This window comes from Plasmodium knowlesi (genome assembly GCF_000006355.2).
Source record: "Plasmodium knowlesi strain H genome assembly, chromosome: 10".
Classification (NCBI taxonomy): domain Eukaryota; phylum Apicomplexa; class Aconoidasida; order Haemosporida; family Plasmodiidae; genus Plasmodium; species Plasmodium knowlesi.
Window position 1 is genome coordinate 443,875 of NC_011911.2, and position 20,738 is coordinate 464,612.

General features: G+C 38.9%; 5 protein-coding genes across 5 annotated transcripts; 1 reads left to right on the top strand and 4 right to left on the bottom strand.

Moving 5' to 3' along the window:
- Positions 1-2,043: 2,043 nt before the first annotated feature.
- PKNH_1010000 (zinc finger protein, putative) lies at positions 2,044-7,827 on the bottom strand (the record flags this gene model as incomplete). The annotated part of the gene is made up of 1 exon (XM_002259546.1): positions 2,044-7,827. One exon carries the CDS (start codon positions 7,825-7,827, stop codon positions 2,044-2,046), a length of 5,784 nt encoding a protein of 1,927 aa, XP_002259582.1.
- Positions 7,828-12,241: 4,414 nt separating this feature from the next.
- PKNH_1010100 (pre-mRNA-splicing factor BUD31, putative) lies at positions 12,242-13,071 on the top strand (the record flags this gene model as incomplete). The annotated part of the gene is made up of 3 exons (XM_002259547.1): positions 12,242-12,458; positions 12,666-12,838; positions 13,018-13,071. The coding sequence occupies 3 exons, from the start codon at positions 12,242-12,244 to the stop codon at positions 13,069-13,071; spliced, it is 444 nt and encodes a 147-aa protein (XP_002259583.1).
- A 281-nt stretch (positions 13,072-13,352) lies between these two features.
- Positions 13,353-14,506, bottom strand: PKNH_1010200 (iron-sulfur cluster assembly protein SufA, putative; the record flags this gene model as incomplete). Its single annotated transcript, XM_002259548.1, has 5 exons — positions 13,353-13,410; positions 13,550-13,686; positions 13,883-13,984; positions 14,136-14,185; positions 14,308-14,506. The coding sequence occupies 5 exons, from the start codon at positions 14,504-14,506 to the stop codon at positions 13,353-13,355; spliced, it is 546 nt and encodes a 181-aa protein (XP_002259584.1).
- A 1,260-nt stretch (positions 14,507-15,766) lies between these two features.
- Positions 15,767-17,218, bottom strand: PKNH_1010300 (uncharacterized protein; the record flags this gene model as incomplete). The annotated part of the gene is made up of 1 exon (XM_002259549.1): positions 15,767-17,218. The coding sequence occupies one exon, from the start codon at positions 17,216-17,218 to the stop codon at positions 15,767-15,769; it is 1,452 nt and encodes a 483-aa protein (XP_002259585.1).
- Positions 17,219-19,335: 2,117 nt separating this feature from the next.
- On the bottom strand, positions 19,336-20,206 carry PKNH_1010400 (50S ribosomal protein L17, apicoplast, putative; the record flags this gene model as incomplete). Its single annotated transcript, XM_039114096.1, has 3 exons — positions 19,336-19,443; positions 19,648-19,821; positions 19,988-20,206. The coding sequence occupies 3 exons, from the start codon at positions 20,204-20,206 to the stop codon at positions 19,336-19,338; spliced, it is 501 nt and encodes a 166-aa protein (XP_038969716.1).
- Between the last annotated feature and the right edge of the window lie 532 nt (positions 20,207-20,738).

Here is a 20,738-nt window from a genome sequence, read left to right on the forward strand (position 1 = left end):
CTTCCAATGCCCGCGAGGGGGGGGGTAAGCCAAAGGGATTCCTTACTGAACTGTACCGAACTTGAACGCTATGACACGTTTTGCGTACCACGCAACATGTACATGGAAGCGATAAATAGCCTAATATGTATAACAACATTACGCATATAATTTTTGGGAGGCCAAAAAAAAAAAAAAAAAAAAAAAAAAAAAAAAGTAACCAACGTTTATCTATCGCTAAGTCGACAAGTACTTATGTGGATATATTAAATATGCGCCTCTATAACAATACCCTATCCCTTTCACCTGGTAGAAAAAATATGACAATATATTGAAGGCACTCCACACGTTGACCAACAACAAATGCAACCATATGAATGTGCTTACAAATTCAGTGTATGTAAAAAGCGATTAATTTGTGGCACTACTAAATATAAATTGTTGCCCATCCCCTGTTGCTATTATCCAGCTCGTCCATGTCCACCGCACGCTACACCAAATGAACAAACCAGAAATACCCAAGGGAAAACAATCCAAGTTATAATAGCGGTAGCGCAAGCACTTACATATTATATATGTATAATATGTATATATATGTATCTATAGGTGTAGATGTTGTGTAGGCGTTTCATACGGGTGGGATATCCACAGATAACGCATACTGCGAATACACACACAATTCTATTTAGCTATGCATGCACTTTTTTACGGGGACCACTGAACTTATTCCATTTCTTCTGTTGCTAAAATGAACCATTCACACGTTAATTTCTTTTTCGCACATGAGACATTAAAATAATCCCTTCTATTTTTGTACCGCCCCACTTGGTAAAAATTATTGGCGCAAAAAAAAAAAAAAAAAAAAAAAAAAAAAAAAAAAGGTTACATTATCTTTGGACGCGTAAAATATTATAAATGTTGACGCAAAAAATGGCGAAGCGTTGCCTTTTTCACGGTGGTGGAACGAACACTACGGTGACTTGACCCAGGAACCACGTTAGGTTAACAAAATGAAATAATCAAGGTTAACGTTTTTAAGTAAACAAAGTTTCCGCAATCTCCTTAACGGTTTGTACGAATCCATGTAACATAGGATGTGCAAATCGAGCCGTACCTACCTGCGTGAACTCGTGTGTACGCCCCACATGAAACTGCACATGGCCGATCCGATTGAGGGCGGTAATGCTGGGAAAAAGGAGAACAATCAACGCGTGAAGGGTTAAATCCGCAGGTACGGAAAAAGATGCTCCTCCCCGTGTGAAGATACTCATACATACATGATGTACAGGCACTCCAAGTCCTCTTTCCTTATCGGCACAATCAGACGGAAAAAAAAAAAAAGAAAAAAAAAAAAAAAAAGAGAACGGCTACACAATAATGATCACGGACAACGGGAGGGAAGCATCTTATATTTAAAGCAGGGAAACTCCTCTTAAATGAAAAATTTAAAAGGGGTACAAAATTAGTAAAGGTTCACCATAAGGATGAAGGGGAAATGAAAACAGACATGAGAAGGAATGGAATGCACAGGCAGGAACAAAATAAACGCAAAATGAACAGCAACAGATAATCGAGGTGTTTCCATTTCCATTGACGCACGCTCGGTAAAAATAATGAACTTGTACAGTCTGTTTTACTTCCTCTAAAGCAACCTTCTTCGTTCATCTGTGCGTCCTTGCTAATGAGCGTTACCCACACATGCATGTAACTCTGTTGTGTCCGCGTACAGCTATAACACGGATACTCCCATTGCGACAGGTACACCTCCCGTTGCGACAGGTACACTCCCATTGCGACAGGTACACTCCCATTGCGACAGGTACACTCCCATTGCGACAGGTACACTCCCATTGCGACAGGTACACCTCCCGTTGCGACAGGTACACTCCCATTGCGACAGGTACACTCCCGTTGCGACAGGTACACTCCCGTTGCGACAGGTACACTCCCGTTGCGACAGGTACACCTCCCGTTGCGACAGGTACACTCCCATTGCGACAGGTACACCTCCCGTTGCGACAGGTACACTCCCGTTGCAACAGCCACCCTCTCCCCGGAACCTCATCAGTCGTGATAATTTTGCACATAAAAGTTGACATCCGAAAGTAGGTGTTGAACCTGTGGCTGCAATAGCTCTATGATCATCAAAGAGAGCGATTTCCTGATCATCTGTCCACATGTTAAACAGCATGGATTTGTTGTTGTAATTTCCGCCGGCGTGGGATCTGTAATGTACTGGTAGCAGGATACACACGTTTGGGGTTCTTCATCAATTAACAAATTTTCAATTTTGTTATCCTGCTTAATCATACCAATTCTATTTTGGTGGCCAGCTATTTGTAGCTCTGTCAGTACCTCTTCCTGATTTGTCTCCCCCCTGTTCTGTTCCTTTTTAATGTGCTCGCCCTTATTTTGGTTATCCTCATATTGTGCTTTCCTATTTCGTGATACCCTTCTTCGTGTACTTCTACCTTTTAAGTTGTTACTTTTGAAATTTTCACCCATTGAATCATAATTTTCTGATTTCTTTTTTTCTACCGTGGAACTTTCCATTTGGCCATCTTCGTATAATGATGGTTGATCCCCTTGTCCATTCAAGGTGCTTATGCAGGCAGCTAAAGTGTTTATCGTCCTTTGATTCGTACTACCATGTAAATCACTCATCATCATGTCATCATTTCTCCCTCCATCTTTGTTTCCTTTTCGTTTTCGGTGTGTATTGCATTCTTTCCAGTTACCACGATTATTATTTTGCAAATACAAACTTTGTTCTAACTTGTTCGTGTTATCTTCCGCATTAAAACTGGTGCAGTATGCAGTGTCATTCATCTCGTCTTCGCCTTGTTCATCAGAACGACCCTCTTTCCTATTTTCCTTTTCGTTCTTTCCAATGTGGTCAGATTTCCTTGTACCTAAATTCCTTTCATCATAATTATTTCTTTTCAGTTCCGCAGCTTCTACCATGCGCCCATTTTTTAAACCATTCGATGGGTAAACTTTCTCCTTCCTCCATAAGAGGCTCCGGCTTTCACGGCTCCGACTTTCACAACTCCCACCTTCCCGGCTCCTACTTCCCCGGCTCCCTTGATCACGCACACCAGGATCACATATAAAGTGTTGACCCAAGTTCGCTTCGTCTGCCCGGTTCACCGCGTGGCTACAATTTTCGTCACCACTTCTATAGGTCTCCTTATAGATATTATTGCCCATAAGGTACTTCCTATTTCTGCTTCCATGCCTATGATGGACATTTCCGCTATGCACTTTTTTGTCCACTTGTCTGAATGCTCGATGTGTGCCGTCCTGCATTCCGTCCTGCATTCCGTCCTGCATTCCGTCCTGCATTCCGTCCTGCATTCCGTTACGTGATCCATTATGTGGTCCATTATGTGATCCATTAGGTGGTCCATTATGTGGTCCATTATGGGTGCCGTTCTGCATTCCGCTGTGTGCAGCGTAAGGTGCTTCGTTTTGAATCCCGTCATGTGCACCGCTCTGTCCATCTGCAAATCCATATGGGCGCAAGGTATTGTACATGTGGCCACTGTGTACATTCGGCTCCATACCTCCGTTGCGCATATCTGCACTCTTCTCAAGAGGAGGATTCATTACATGTGTTCCACTAGTATCGTAGCCGTAGGGGTAATAATTATTCCCACTGCCATTGCCACTGTCGTAGATATTATTGACACTACCATGGTGGTTGTTTCTTGGACCATTATTCATGAACATATGGCCATACATGTTGCCGTCAACGTGCTCATTATTCATATTGCCTATCGTACCACTGGGGTTAAAACCATGAGCGTTGTAATTCCCGTCCCGCTTCATACCACCGCGATCATATATGTTTCTACTACGATCACACCCGTTACCGTTTTCAAAGTTTACATTGTTGCTCATCTCGTATGGCATGTTATTTTGCACCATCTTTTTCTTACCTCTATAATTCTTGCTCTGTTTCATTATATTGTTACACATAGGTGGAGCGTACTCCTGTGGAACGTAGGCGTTGCTGTTTGCGCCGACTGAACCGTTACCAACGTTTCCGTAGTGACCGCCATAATTGGAATGGTCATTCTTGTTTGATGGTCTACCATCAACATTGCAGCTATTGCCCTGGGTCATATTCTTGTAGGGGAAATTATTCATGCTCATGTAAACATTTGCGTCTCCCTCGCTGACACTGTAGCAACTGAAATTGTTGTTGTAGGTGTTCACACTTTCGGAATGCATGGTGTGCATACTATTCTCCACAACGTCGTTAGGGCATGCACTGTTAGGGTACGCTCCGTTAGGGTTTGCACCGTAATTTGCCATGCCGCCATTCCTCAAGTTGTTTCTCGCGCTGTTTCTCACATTTCGAGTGCTGTTCCTTGCGTTGTTGCTCCTGAAGTTTTTCTTCATCATGTTATTGTTCACCTGGTTGTTGCTCATCATGCTACTATTCCCAAAGCCACCATTCCCCATGCCGTTATCCTCAAGGCCCCCATTCGTCACGCCATTCTTCGTCACTCCATTCTTCGTCACGCCATTCTTCGCCACTCCATTCTTTGCCACTCCATTCTTCGCCATTCCATTCTTCGCCATTCCATTTTTCGTCACGCCATTCTTCGCCACTCCATTATTGCTGCTCTCTGCACTGCCAATGTGGCCACCGTACCTCGTCGTGTCTCCATTCCCCCTTTTTCCATTTGCACAATGTTTACTCACACTGCTTCGGTACTTATCGGCGCTGTTACCAAAGGCTCCGTTAAAGTTGTTGTTACTCCCGCCCTGGAAGTTGTCATTGCCATTGCCCCTGCCGGTGTTGTTAAACCCTCTGTTTCGGTAATCTCCCCTGTTGTATTCACCCGCGTGATCCCCCCCGTTGTGATCCTCCCATGTGTAATTCTCTCCCCTTTCTTGGGCATAACCACAATTATCCGTACCACCGTAATTCCCAGTTTGTTCCATGGCTCCCTCATAACCACACATGCCATTCTCATACAATCTGCCAAATTGCCTCTCACCTCGGGGGCGCATTTCATCCTTCACGTCGATAACATCAATTGGCTCATTTCGATTTAATTTTCCGTTTCCCATTTTGTCCTGAACATTTTTTGTGCCACTTTTATTACCCATGGGGGTAAAATTAGGGTTCATGTATCCCCTTCCATTTTTGCTCTTCTCCATTTTAGGATGAATGGTCTCTTCGTTTGAACCCTTCACCCCATTGACGCTCATTTTATTCTTATGTCCATACGCATTATCGTCGTTAAAGATTTCCCTTCCCTCTTTTTTCAAAGCTATACTTCCATTCACTGCTACGTTACTACCTTTGTGAGAATTTGAATATGTGAATTTTCTATTATTATCTCGTTCCCGTTTTGCATGATTTGTGGTATGATTTTCTCCAATGTGTCCTATTGTGGCTATCTGTTCACTATTATCCACCGAGTTGTGTCCTTGCTCAGTGTCACTTCCGTTTTTTTCTTCCCGTCCAACTGCGTCACAGGAGTTGTTAACTTTCTCCTCTTTCACCTCTACTCGGTATATCGTTTCGTTAGACTTAAATGGATACTCAGGCTGGGGTTCCCCCTTAAAATAGCTATTTGCGCTGTCTGAACTCTTTATCTTGGAATCTCCATTGCTATGGGCGAGAGTTGAATCTTCATTCGTCCTTACACTCTTATTTTCATCATCTAAAATTTCAGACGATTCCATGTTTCTGGATAAACCATTGGACAGAAAGCAGTATGTGTCCTTCGTGCTAATGGACATAAGTTTCCGCGATGCATTGTAGAATGTTTCTTTTTTCTTTTTGCTGCCATTTTTTTTCTTATCGCATGTTTTTGATATGTGTTTTCCTTCCACCGTGATAACGTCCACTACCATTTCGTCCTCTTGCATGTCATCCGCGACAAGCAAATCCTCCTCCGCAATGTCTTCCCCTTCTCCTATGGTCTTTACCTCCTTCCCTTCGCACAGGGAGAAACTTTCCGACGATTTTAACTGGTTCATTTTCTCTCCGTTTAGAGGAGTTTTCCCCCCTACTAGGTCACTCTGCTCGTGCGGATGATGCGGCTGCTCTCTATCCTCATTGTTATTCGCATCCTCTGTGCCTACCCGATCGCTTTCGCAGGGCAAACTGCCGCGGTACCTATGCTTCATCTCTTCGCAGTTCATCTCTTCGCAGTTCATCTCTTCGCAGTTCATACTTTCACAGTTCACACTTTCACAGTTCATACTTTCACAGTTCACATTTTCACAGTTCACATTTTCACAGTTCACATTTTCACAGTTCACATTTTCACAGTTCACACTTTCACAGTTCACGTCTTTACGTTCCGCTTCACTCCATTTGGCATCACCACACTTGGCTTCACTACTCTTGGCCTCCTTACACTTCAGCTCCTTCTGCCCATGCGCGTGCCTGCAGTTCGTGTCCGCCTTGCAGTACCCATTCAGGAAAAATTTACACAAGGTCGTTTTGTAAAACTCATCTGTGGATCTCAGCTCCTCCACATTATGTGCGAAATTACATTCAATCTTCGACTTACTACATAAATTTTTCATAAAGTTACGGCACATGGCTGTTTTGTACAAATCAGGAAATGGCTTTAACTCACTTTGGTCGTGTGCATAGGGGCACATATTACTTAAAAACCGTTTGCACTTTTCTTTCGTGTTCATATATGGGCACATTTTTGTCTTGGAGAATTGGACATTCAAGGCGCTCTTAAAATCGTAATTCGCTTCCTTATTTGTGCAGTTTGCTTCCTCTTTTTTTTTTTCTTTAAATTTTAATTCGCTATTAGAACAAGCTTTTTTCGTTAAATTCGTGTAATCCATACCTTCCGGGTTGTCCCTATTCATGATGGATACCATCTGTTTCTCATCCTCTTTTCTCTCATAAATATTATTTCTGTTCAGGGACTTACTCTTTCGCACGAAGCTGCTCTTCTTGCTTGAGGGGGTTCCGTCCTTGGGGAAATCGCCCTTATGGTCATTGCTTTCGCTATCGATAACGTCACCACGGAGGTCAACACACATACTTTTACCTACGCCCAAATGTTCAGTGGCGACAAAATCATCGTCCTTAGCGCATTTTACCATGCTGCCATTTGGATCGTCATAACTTCCAGTTTCTCCCCCTATGTTCGTAAAGACAAATGGGACCTTTTCTGAGTTTGAACCTCTTCTCCTACTTCTATTAGAAGCCATTCCTACGTGCGATTTATCCGCATTTGGCATTATGTTGTCGTTATTGCTCCCCATCCGTTTTAAGAACTTTTCCTCTGCACCATTTACCAAATTCATTCTTGACCCTGAATAATTCTTCCCAGACGATTCGATAGGATTGTGCGCCCCGATATTATTATTACCACTGTTGCAATTTCCTAATGATGTACCTTTTCTATGGTGATTGTCGTTAACCCCCCTATTCCTTCCCGAACCTCCATGCGGAAAATGCCTATCGGGGCGTTTCCCCTTCTCCACATAATTAATATTGGCATATTTTTCTTCATAGAAGAAATTATTGAAATCTGCCTTATTTTTTGAAAAATTCTTTGTACGCCCAATTTTTCTGCTTTTCTGGCTGGTACCTGAATAAGTGTGCAACACTTTAAAATTTTCAACCTGGTCATTATCGGTACCGTAATTCATTTGGTTCTTCCTTTCTTCGTTCTTTGTGTTACTTGTCCTAATTGTTGCTTGGCTATTTTCCTCACAGTTGGTACTTTTTTCGAATTTATTTTTATATGCATGCATTTCAATTGACTTAGAATTGCCACTACTATTTGTTAACTCCTTGGCGCATATTGCGCCGTTTGTGTTTCGGCTGTCATGCGAAACACACTCCATTATTTCAATTGAGTGGGGCTTCAGGTGGGTAGCGGGACAAGTACGGTCTGGATTATATTATGTCAGTGGGTATATGGTGGCGTGAACACATGGACACATTAATTCATCACATGCGAATAAATACGTATGTACATATATGTATTATATATTTTATAGTTTGAAATTCTCTACATCACCCAATCGTACAACGCAACTATCGTAAAAGATCATCTATGTGAATGATCCAAAATTCCTAGGCACAATAGAGATGCATAAAAAAAGAACGAAGGTGGGACCCCTTCAACCAGTTTTTACAAATCAGCTATCACCCACGTTTACCTTTGCGTGTGGGCAAAAGGTAAGACGCTCATTCGGCTGCTTCCTTAATTTATACAGGCACACAAGCGCGTATATGCTTGCAAATCAGACAAGCATTACAAATAAATTTAAATTAATGGCTCATCAACGATACGATATAAATTTCATAAAGTGAATTTGATTTCCATAAAAAATAACTGATGTTTGTGGAATAAATCAGTTCTGCCTCCTCCCTTTTTTACCCCTTACACATAAGAAGAAAATATAACACACAATTTTTGCACTTTGCTGTAAAATGAGGCACTTCAAAAGGCATGCACATCATACGTACATGCGTACGTATACACGTGCTCTCGAACAAAGGAGGCGTTTATTTTTCCTGCCTTTCTCTACATTTTCATTCTTCGTACAAACCACAATGGAAAATTCTGACAAACGCTATATGTATACAAATGCAAGGGGAGGGAATAAAAAAGAGGGCTACATAAACAGTGTGTAAATGATATAACATAGGCGATTATATTAAAAATGGTGGAGGGGGAATCATCTACTAATTTTGTGTGCTTGTAATTTTTTTTTTTTTTTTTTAATTTTTACATGAATATTTATATATGTGGATATATATTATACCTCCGTTTTTTCGTTTCCTTTTAAATTGTAATGTTAGCTGAACGCGGAGGCACACACCTGCTTAAGGTGTAACAAATGCGATTACTTTTTTTGCTAACTCTGCACGAGTGAAAAGTGTAAACATATACACATGTGTATGCATATATACCAGCATATAAAATACACATGCAAATGGCCTGTTACGTGAACAGCGTATAGAAAAGTACTATGTGTGAATGAGCACGCAGAAAAGAAGGCCAACTGAAGATGGAAATATATACATATATACATATATACACATATATATAACTTCACGCGTATAGGTGCATACGCAGGCTCGAAAAGGCAAGCATCGTGCATAAGACTCAAACGATTACGCTAACGCTCACATAAAAGCCGTGTACAAACACGTACGAATAAACATCAAAATTTGTCCGACGCATATGTGTACATCAGTGTAGGATGCATTCCAACAAAACTTGCTCGAAATTATTAGGATACACGAACATCTCAATCCTGATATTTTTTCGCGCAAAATAAAAATGAAAGAAGCATGTGGTGAAAATGCAACATGAAGGACACTACGATGCTGTTTTAAAATAACAGGAACACACGCTTTGAAAGAAAAAAAAAAAAAAAAAAAACAAAAACAAAAGAAAAAGAAAAAAAAAAACAATAGATATAAGGAAATAAGAAGGAAAAATCAGAATGAAAGTATGGGATGTGTAAAAATATCAGTTTTGCTGATTTCACTATTCTCACAGATACCATATACTTCTAAATTTTATGTGAATTTCCAACGTTGTTTTTTGTTTCAGTTGAAAAAACATGAATAATTTTGGGGGTTATTTTTTTTTTTACCATTTTGGAGGTGGCTCTTTAGAACTTCACAATTTGCACATTTGGTTCCACGAAATATAAATTGGCATGGAAAAGAGGCACAACAAAAAAAAGGGAAAAAAAGGAAAAAATATATGACGTGACAATTTTTTTTTTTTTTTTTTTTTTAATTTTGGCTATTTGGAATAAGAAAGTAGCCAAATGGTGGCGAAATTATAGCTAGAAGAAAATATATATATAAAAAAAAAAAAAAAAAAAAAAAGCAAAAAAAAAAAAATGGCAAATTAAAGCTTAACCAAACCAAACAAACAAAACTCTTCAGGCAAAAGAAAATAAACAAAACCGAATGGCCCTCCTACAAGGTGGGAAAATTCTTTGCACTTTTAAAGAGGTCTATTTTTTGGTGCGTCCGTCATCAATTGGGGGGGTTAAAGGCATACCGCTTTATTCCATCAAAGGGTGTTATTTTTCGGCCCTCCTCAAGTGAATGTCATTCGTCTGGAGTCACCATTCATTAGCAAAACTGGATATATGTTCACAAACATGTAGTCAAATGAAATGGGCGCACATTTATGTTATTTTAATGGGTTGGAGTGGTGTATAAAATGAGAAGTAGATATGCAAACGACGTTGAAGCATTTTCACAGTGCCAACAGTACATATATATGGGCATACATTTGCAGAGGCATACAGGAACAATGCTTTGTCGTAGATTCCCAATTTTGTCATTCACTTACAAGAATGACAAGCATGTTACTCTGTAATGCGTGTGCAGTGGTCTTAAGTACAGTTAGCTCATTTAGTAAAAGGTGCATCGCTCATATTCCTTTTCGACGGTGCGTTTGACACTGCGACCACTTTTAATTAATATTTTTATGGTTTCTTTCTTTTTTTTTTTTCACGAGAGAATGTGCATATGTATTTTTTTTTTTTTTTGCCCACCACGTCAGCATTATCGTGAGTACTTTCTTCAGTAGAGCATTTTCTTAAACGTGGGAAGGGTACTTTTTTTTTTTTTTTTTTTTTTTCACGTACTGAACAATCACATAGGGAGGTCCGAACAAATGCAATAAAACGAATTTTTTAAGCATGTTCGAAAGGTCTTTCCTCTTTTTATTACATACACTGTGGAAACTGAATATAATATGGAATTATTACATATTGAATTTTTTTTTTTTTTTCATGATAAAAATTCCACGCCCAATTCGTCCGTATAAATATGTGTGCTTAATTTCACGCATCCACTGTTTCACCTTTAAAAACATCTAGGAAAAAAAAGGAGGTATAAATGTATGAATTGCGTATACATTTGCACCAACTCCTAACAAAGGAATGAACCAGCCATGCGTCCACTCCTGTCATCACTTCTCTAAAAGGGAGTTTCGCAATTTTCCTCCTATTTTAACGTGAACATCTTAACCTTAAAAAAATGACATAAAGAGGGCTACTGCCTACATTAACAAAATTCATTACGCGCCTTTCTCGATATGCGTCACAACTTCTTAGAGGACTATATTTGACGGCAACACATCGGGATAGCTATTGTTCTGCTGTGAATGTACGCATTCAAATTTTTTCAGTGAAAATGCAGAACTAATTTTATTCAAGATAAACGCATTTTCGTTCATAAAATTTGGATCCCCCTTCCGGTGATAAATATAAATGAACACACAAATTGTCGTATTATTATTTACCCCTTTCGTGGGTAACAATTTGTGTAAAAAAATACTTTTGATGTTATGATATGGCCTCCTTTTCGCCCATTATAATTAAGGAGCACATAATTGTGCACACCTTTCAATGGCTCCTTGGTATTTTTCCTCGTAAACGTTTGCCTTTGTGTCGTAACACCAACTAGCTATAAGCGGGGGTTCAAATAAAGACAGTATAGACCCTGACAAGGACTATTCATTAAGTTCGTTTGATTCGTCTTGCGTTGACCATTCTCCGTTCACTTTTTTTGCCTTCATGGGGTTGTTTCTCCTTTACTCCATGATGAGGTGCGCATGCGCAGAATGGAATAATTGTGAAAACCTATCTTAATCACCATATATGATATATTTTTATTCGAACACTTGAAAACGGGTGAAGCAAGCGAGTACCACCAACAACAACAGCCAGGAGCCATTCATTTTTATACTATACATAATTGTCATTTGTGTATTACATTTTTGCTTCTCCTATCTTTAACGGAAGAACGTTCAAATGTGTGGTGAGTAAAACGAATAATGTATTTTTTTTCCATTTTTTTTTTTTTTTTTTTTTCTCGCCCGAAGTTACCCAATAACGGTTCGGTACAAGAAGCATTTATAAGATAAAAGGTGACCTCATTGTGTTTCTTGAAAGGTATAAATACAGTGAAGAATTTTTTCTCGCTGCTGCATCAGCGAATTTTATAAAATTTCTGAAATGTACCGCAAAGGCTTTTCACAGGGGGAAAAATTTCTCGGATGCATTTTTTTTTTTTTAGCGTAAACAATTTTTAAAGGTCCAACTCGTTACTTAACGCGTACGTGAAAAGAGCGCTATCGAAGTGGCGACTTTTTTTAAACAAACTGTTCAGGTAAAACGTTAAGCGTCCAAGGCGCCAATTTGCCAAGTTGCCAAGTAACGAAAACGCCTGGATCACTAATGCAACAATCCGTTTGTCAAGCATGCCTCTGCGAACATGCCGCGCATCAGGACGATGAATTCAAGGAAACCACCCGAGGGGTGGAGTAAAGTGGAATCCTTTTTAGATGAAATGAACAAAAAAATGCGCAGTTTGGAAAACGAAGATACTTCTAAGAAAAGGAAAAGTGAAATTTTGTGGCCCATATTTCAAATTAACCACCAAACGTCTCGTTACATATACGAGCTGTACTACAAGCGGAAGGAAATATCAAGTAAGTTGCCGGGACTACTTCAAGCCCCTGCGTGGGCGTTTGACAACTACGTTTGTTCCTGTACCGTTTGCGCGCAAATCAAGTTTGGAGGACACGATATGAGCGCTCCTTTATATGTACCATGTGTATTTATATACTTATATATCCCCCATATGCATACCCTCATGAGCATTCCACATTACTACTCCCCCCCCTCCCCGTCCGCAGGGGAACTGTACGACTACCTGGTGCAGGAGAAATATGTGGATGGCGCCCTCATATCAAAATGGAGAAAGCAGGGATATGAAAACCTGTGCTGCCTCAAGTGCATCCAGGTATCAGACAGCAACTTCAGCAACACCTGCATCTGTAGAGTGCCCAAAAGTAATTTGGGCGATCGGGTAAGTACTGCAAAGGAGAATGTGCACTTGTGCAAATTTGCATGCACATGTATATATATATATGAATAGCTTGCCCCGATGTGAACTTGGCATAGCAAAGTCAATTTACACACCTCAATGATATGTCTATCTCGTACACTGTTGCCATGGCGCTATACTTTACCCCCCATATTTTGTAGGTTTTGCAGTGTGTAAATTGTGGATGTAGGGGATGCTCTAGCGGAGATAAATGAGCACAAATTGAGTTTCCTTATATATTTCCGGAGGCACTTCCTCCCCACCCTCATATGAGGACCGACCGTCACGATGTTTTTAATTTTTATTTGTCCATATATATGACACAATTTGTTTAATTCAAAGAAGAAACACTTTTTTTTTTTTTTTTTTTAATCATTTAAACGTAATTTTTTGTCAACAAATGATATACTAAAAGTGTGTTACTTTTTTAAAAAATGTCACAAAAAAAAGAAAAAAGAAAAAAAAAATGGAAAGAAATTGTCATATCTAAAGGCAGCTAAACATTAAATGACTTCCCGCAGCCACACTTTTTAGTGGCATTTGGATTTATAAACCTACAGGGGAAAAAAGGAATATGTAATAATTCCAAATGGTGGAATTTATGTACTGTACACCACAAACAGTGGCATAAAACCTTTTGGGGTGAAAGGGCAAAGTGTAATATGTGCTACTCATGCTATAACGGAAACGTACTTAAATCCACCATTGATTAAGTCGTAGCTGTAATCCAATATATTGTTGTAAATATAAATAACGCTAGTTGCATCTATAGCCAAAATGAACTTCAATTCTTCGAACTGTTGCACATAGTCATCTGCCTCGATTTCGTCCTTCAAAAAAAAAAAAAAAAAAAAAAAAAAAGAGGGGAGGGAAAACAGTAGCAAATTTTGTAGTCGTGATATGATGACGATTGTAGCTATTCCAACATAAATAAGTAAGTAGCAACATAAATGGGTTCTTAAATTTTTCATAATTAATTCTTTTCTTTGCTCGGTTACACTGTGGTGAAAATATTTCTATGCATACCTTCCTGATGGGATTCAATTGGTACTTCAATCCTTTGCAGCCTCCATTTTTTACAGACAGCTTTAGTATTAGGCTATCTCTTTCCGCTTCTGCTACCAGTTGCTAAAAAAGGGAATCATAAATGTGCAGGGCGTGAAGTGTGCGCATGTTACCGCTTATTTATGTTCTGCTTTCCTTCATGGTATATGTGCCACGGGGGAGGGGGAAAAAAAAAAAAGCCTAGTGGAAATAACCCATTTATATTTCACATTACTTTGATTTTCTTCTGGGCATTGTCCGTTAACTTGATTATGTGCTCGTTGTCTACAAAGAGGACAGCAAAGTAGGCATTCACATTTGCGTATATGCTTCCTTTTATGCGCATTTCTAGCATATTTTTTTATCATTAAAATGTTCCACTGGAAGCACCTCCCGCACGACCATACTTTTAACTGATTCGTCCAGGAGCCTTAGTCTGTCCATATGCCGCCCTCGGAACCTACTGCCATGTGTGTGCCTATTATTTCCCAATTGCTGGGGGGGCGTCAGATAAGAGGTACACCTAGTTAGGTACAAAACCTTTGTCGTTGCCATCGTTATCCTTGATGCTAGGAGAAACAAAAATGGGAGAACTCGCGCGATCATTTTGTGACCTGTGAGAAAATGAGGCTTTGGAAATGGCTCCAAGTTAGCATTTTAGAAAAAGAAAAATTATTTAAAATTATTAAAAATTTTTATTATTTTTTTTTTTTTTCCTTTGCATGTATGCGATGGCAGCAGATGGGCAAATTTACAGTTTACAGTTAATTCGTTCTTGTCATGGTATGAATTTTAACCAAAGAATTAAAGTGTCTGTGATGTAACTTCCTATGTCATTTGGCACACCCACATGTGCACACCCTGGATGGTCTCCAGTGCGCACATAGGAATACAATTAATTATAGCCGAATATATGGCCATTAAAAAGGTGGCATTCACAGGAACTTCCCCAAAAATAAAACGCATAAAGTAGATGCTTTAAACATGATCACATAGAAGAAGCAAAAATGTGGCTACCAGAATGTTGTTCATTCTGGATATGCATAACATTTGTATATTGAATATTTTTTGGAGGAAAAAATATCGTAATCAACTGGGGTGAAGTTTTAAAAAGGGGAAAAAGTGGATGGGCGAACGTCCACAATGCGGCGGTGTGACGAATACCAAGCAACGAATGACGATGGCAAGCCCAAAAAACTTGAGGCACATAATGCACATATAAATAAAGGACGAATCAAAAGAAACGAGACCGAACTGCTGCATCAGGGAAACATATTTAAACTGATCCAAATAAATAAATGGGAGAAAAAAAAAAAAAAAAAAAAAAAAAGTGCTAATATTTAAAAGATCTTTAAAAGAACAAAAGCTCGTCAGGGAAAAAACAAAAAAAGGAGAAGTGAAGAAAAAAAAAAATAAAAAAAATGATGGATACGTAATGGCACGTTGGCGGACAGGACACTAGTTCACTTGTGGGTACTATTTTTCGCAATGAAGAAACAAATTATGTGGGCGTGGCGTGAGGGGAGGGTGCTTTTTTAATTTACACACAGACACACACAGAACGGTGTTGCCAACGCGCAAATGTAGGTGTATATATACGCACGAACACACAGGCGTGTTCATCGCTTGGACGAACATTTGGGAGCGCGACTGGCGTTCATGTAGGACAGAGGGGAGATACATCCGGGTGAGCTAATTTGCCCATAATGGAAGAGGGGGATATATGCATATCCCATTTGGAAAAAAAAAAAAAAAAAAAAAAAAAAAATTACACTGCTCTGACAGAATGGCAAAGTGCCGACGGCATAGCAAAATCACAACAGAGGCTTCTATTCACACGGGCCTTAATTGCCCCAAACAATCTCCTCAAAACACGTACGTATTTTCTACGCTCTGGTCCATGTTCCTAAACTTCTTCTTCTTGGAGTGAAAGGAATCCTTGTTCGTGTTGTATATATCGTATGGCAAAGTGTAGGCATTGTATATGTTGGTGTCTACGGAATATTCGCAGTGCTGATCCCCTATGTGTGTATCGGACAAAATGCTTCTGGTTCTCCTGAATCGTTCATATAGAGGGCGAAATCTTTTTCGACCTACTGTTGTGCCGAGCAGTGAAACTGGAAACAATCCCATGTTTAATATAACCTGTTTTGAGAGCTTCTTATTTTGCAGAACCTGAGCGTTGATGTCTAAATTGTCTAGCGATATATCTGGTACTTCTTTATCGACATATTTTCTTAAGAAGGCAATTTCTTGCACAGCTAGGATAGAGATAAACAATACGGTTAACACAAAACCAGCTAAAAATAGGAGAATCGAATTAAAATTGAAGTTTTCAATTTCGTTGAATTTTACCAGGCCTCCCAATGTTCCGAAGAAAGTCCAGAATACGTAGTAGGTTGGCACAACTAAAGTGGCATCTCCTCTGGTTAGACCCAAATTTAGAAAATGTATTTGTAGATAAATTGATATTACAAGGAAGATAAAACATAAGTGAGGTAGTGGGGTTTTATAGATATGCTTATTTGTCAACCCGATATTTAAAAAAGCAACAATTTCTTTAATTTCTAATACACACTGAGATCCTATCAACCCAGCTAAGAAGCCATATGACAACCCAATGGTTTTTGGATACGCATTTACGCTTTCGCTTAATCTTTTCGTATTCAACGGAGAGTTTAAATTATTCCCATTCTCTACATCTTCCTTTTTCTCATCGTACATATTTAACTCTATGTACCTCTTAGTTGCGTATATCTCTTCATTTTCTGATATTATTTTATTTTCCTGGTGATTTAAATATATTAAAGTAAAAAAAGATAAAAAAATGGAAACGAAAATGTAAAAAATATACCAGGGGTTCTTCCAGCTTTCGATTATATTAAAAGGATTAAAATGTACATCATCTTTAGGATCACATAAGAAAGAAGCACATGCACAAATGCTAATTCCAAAGAAAATTCCCATCGTGGATATTATCTCAATTTTCCCTAACTTTTCCTTCAGGTAAATATTCGCAACGATCGCATTAGCAATTAATCCAAATGAATTCATTGGTGCTAGGGTACTGGCAGGGGCAAACCCTAATGCAATTATGTGTAAGAATGATCCAAAGCAGTACACGAGAAATCCTATGTACCATTTCATGTCGCACGAGTAGTTGGTGAACATGTACTTCTTCTTCTTTGTGTCGCTCAGGCCCAACTTCATAAAAGTGTTCGCGATGGCCATAAATATCGACCCCACTATGGTCAGGAATATGCCTACGATCAGGCTCATCATGCTGTCCATTTCGTGTATCTTCTCCAGGTGAAACATACTCATTTTGCCTTGCGTCGTTTACGTATTTAGTTCTTCAGGGTGCGTACGTACTTCACTGTATCTGTATGCAGGTTGACCTACACATGCGCGTGACACGGAATGTTTCTTTGGACAGTGCAGTTATGCTAACAGAGCCAATTCTTCTGCGCCTAAGCGTACATGTACATGCGTACATATATATATTTACTTACTTCCAAGTGCGTGCGTTGGTATGTGTCTATATCGCCGCATACAACGGCGGTCATCGCTTCTCACTCGCGCTCTCCCCCACTTGCCTCTCCGTCACTTTTACAGAGTCTGCGCAGAAAATGTAAAATTCCTCTGTGCTTACTAATATATTACGCAATTTTTGCGAAAGGTGCACCCTCCCCTCATTTACTTCCAAATAAAATATTTATTTTTGCGCCAACTAGCCTTTTTATTCATGACATGCGGCATGCTCCAGCGTACACACACACACACACACACACATGTGTGTAGTTTGATAGGTCCCTACGTGCACATAAAAAATTGTCTTTTTGTTAATTCGGTGAGGATGCGATAAAAACAAATGTTTTTTTTTTTTTTTTTTCTTCTTCTTTTCTGCCTGTAAATTGTATTTTTATATAATCCCTGAATGATCCTTCAAAATTTTGCTAATCATGCGCAAAGAAAAAAAAAAAAATAAAATAATTTAACAAATCTTTGTCGTTCTGTGTACTTTCAATACTGAGCAGAAATGTATGCGTGTAAGGAATGTTTCATGCATACGCTTTGCATGTATTTCCTTTTGCGGTTTTTCCTAACTTTGGCGCTTCCGTTGACTCGGCGCTGAACTAATAGTTGGCAATTTGGCCATTTTATTTCCGTTTTCTCTATTTTGCCTCTTCCAATCTTTGCAGTCAATGCTGCTATTCACATTTTACATTTTACATTTTGCGTTTTTTTTTTTTTTTTTTTTTTTTTTTTTTTTTTTTTATTTGAGAGAATTACATGCAAACCAGGAAAATGTGAAAAATACGTATTTTTATTTTTGTGTGAGGCAAAGTCGTAAAACTTCCTACACGCTCACATGTCTTTGTGGTTTTGCAACTGCTAGTGATGAAATTGTCATCTTCGAAATGGTTTACGTATGCCATTAGTTGCGTTATTTTCTCGCGTTTTCCCAGTGTTCTTCACCATTCCTTTGAATTTTTTTACACCTCTCCATTATATTCAAACCGCGTTAACAAGAAAAAAAAAAAGAAAAAAAAAACAGTGGCAAAATTGCTTAAAAAATGGAACAGAATGTAAACCCCCTCTACGAATGCAACATTGTTATTCAATTTCAACATTAATTTTACGCTTTTCCGTATGGCGTATCACAACTACGAATGTGTATGTCCTTGTTTCATTTGGCTACAGGAGGTTAATTCGTATTGGGGGATGGACCCACTGAATTTACTTTTTCTTCCTTTCCTCGGGATCCCCGTCTGCGTAATTTTTACGGTACACCTCTTCAACACGCCGAATAATTATTTACAACTAGCGCAACATGGCAAGATAGACAAGGGTGTGCACACGGGATTGTGTGTAGATGAGTATGTCTCTTCACACCTGCAGCTTCATGTATAGGGGCATAAGCGAAAGGAGTGTCAACTGCATAGCACAACATATACATGCCGCAATCTACTTCATCATCCAAACAAGAGGGTGGGGGAGAAGAAAGCGGACAATTATACATCGTTCTCCTTATGCATGCGTTAAGTGGTATCTTTTTAAAAAAAAATTTCAAATTGCAGATAACAGAAAACAGTTGTTCCATATTTCACAAATTTATTAATTTTCGTGAGAACACGTATATGTTGTGAATGTCCTATAGCACTGCTTCTCAACATGGACGAAAAAAATGAACAGGCATACTAAAAAAAATAAATAAAATAACAAAAAAAAAAAAAAAAAAGACCTACATAAAAGACTACCCACAATACTATAAATGTATTCGAAATGGCACGTCACATTCACTAGAAGATATACTTTGCAGTGAATTAAGAAAACAACAAATTAGTAAATCATTCGGATAAAAAAAAAATACTTTGCACAAAAAAAAAATTGCGTAATCCTGTTCAAAATGGAAATAAAAGGGAGATGCAAATCTACACGAGTTCCAACGTGGCCATCCTTGCCGCGTCTCCTTTTCGGCTCTTCGGCAATAGCTTTATTCTTGTATATCCTCCGTTCCGTTCTTTATATCGGACTGGGGCCTTGGAAAAAATAATATATATATATATATATATATATATATATATATATATATATATATATATAATAAATAAAAAATAAAGCCACTTAGAACAACGGTCCAACATATTATAATATCACAAAAGGGAAGGAAAAAAAAAAAAAAAAAAAAAAATGAAATAAAAAAACGGACGGCATGCACAACCTATACGACGCTTGTCTCATACCTGCTTAACAATGTTGAGAGCCAATTCCCTGTCGTAGACGTAATTTGCAATTAATCGGTAGGCATATTGCCTGTTATCGTCATGCTTCTTTGCAAAGGTTATTATCCTGTCCACCTTCCTTCGGGCTTCCTTTGCCTTGGCCTCGGTTGTTACAATTTTACCGTGTCTCAGTAGCTGCGCAAAAGTGCGGAAAAATAAATTCCTGTGTTGGCATATTTCATGTGTATGGAGGCACATACGAGTGCACTTATTTGAACCTTCCATTGTGCATAGGCGTCTGCCACACTGTGATGTGTGGAAACTGGGAGCGACAAAAAAAATGTCGGCATACGAAACGTACACTGGTTGTTAGGGCTCTAAGCAGCGCTCTCCTTTGAGCTCTGTCTCTACTCAATTTCCTAAAATTTTTATTGGTATGTGCCAGGAGTGCGTTACTTCTATTATGCAAAACAGTTCTGAAGCTACTTCTACTTAGGATGCCTTCTCCGGACATACTCGGCTTTAACACATACGCCAGCAAATTTTTGCAGAGAAAAAAAAACAATACGTGAATCTTCATTTGTTCATTTTAGGCAAAAAGTAACGATGAGGTGGAAATTAAATATTGGATAGATAGGCGAAAGTTGTTCAATGGTAACATATATGCACAGGGGCAATATGAAGGTATCTTCCCCCCCCCTAAAAAAAAAAAAAAAAAAAAAAAAAAAAAAAAGGACCAATGATACCAAAACCACCTAAAATAATTGGGGGGGGGAGTATACCAATTTAATTTCAGGTAGGCAGAAGGTTGGTGAGGAAGTGTGGTAATACAGCATCGGCTGGGCCTTTCGAGTTTTCTCAATTCATTTCGTATAAAAGGCCCTTAATTTTTTGGGAACAGACCCATACATGCAAATTCTAGATGATTTACGGAGCATTGCTACTAAACATCGGCAGAGAAAAGTCGAAGCACAGTTTGCTATATCCTTCACTTTACGGAAAAGTGTATACCATAGTAGTTACCCCCTACATCCTGCATGTAAAGGCGACATTAATTTAAGCTGTTCACATAAGTTAAAAAAAAAAAAAAGCGTTTGAAGCGAAAATGGAAA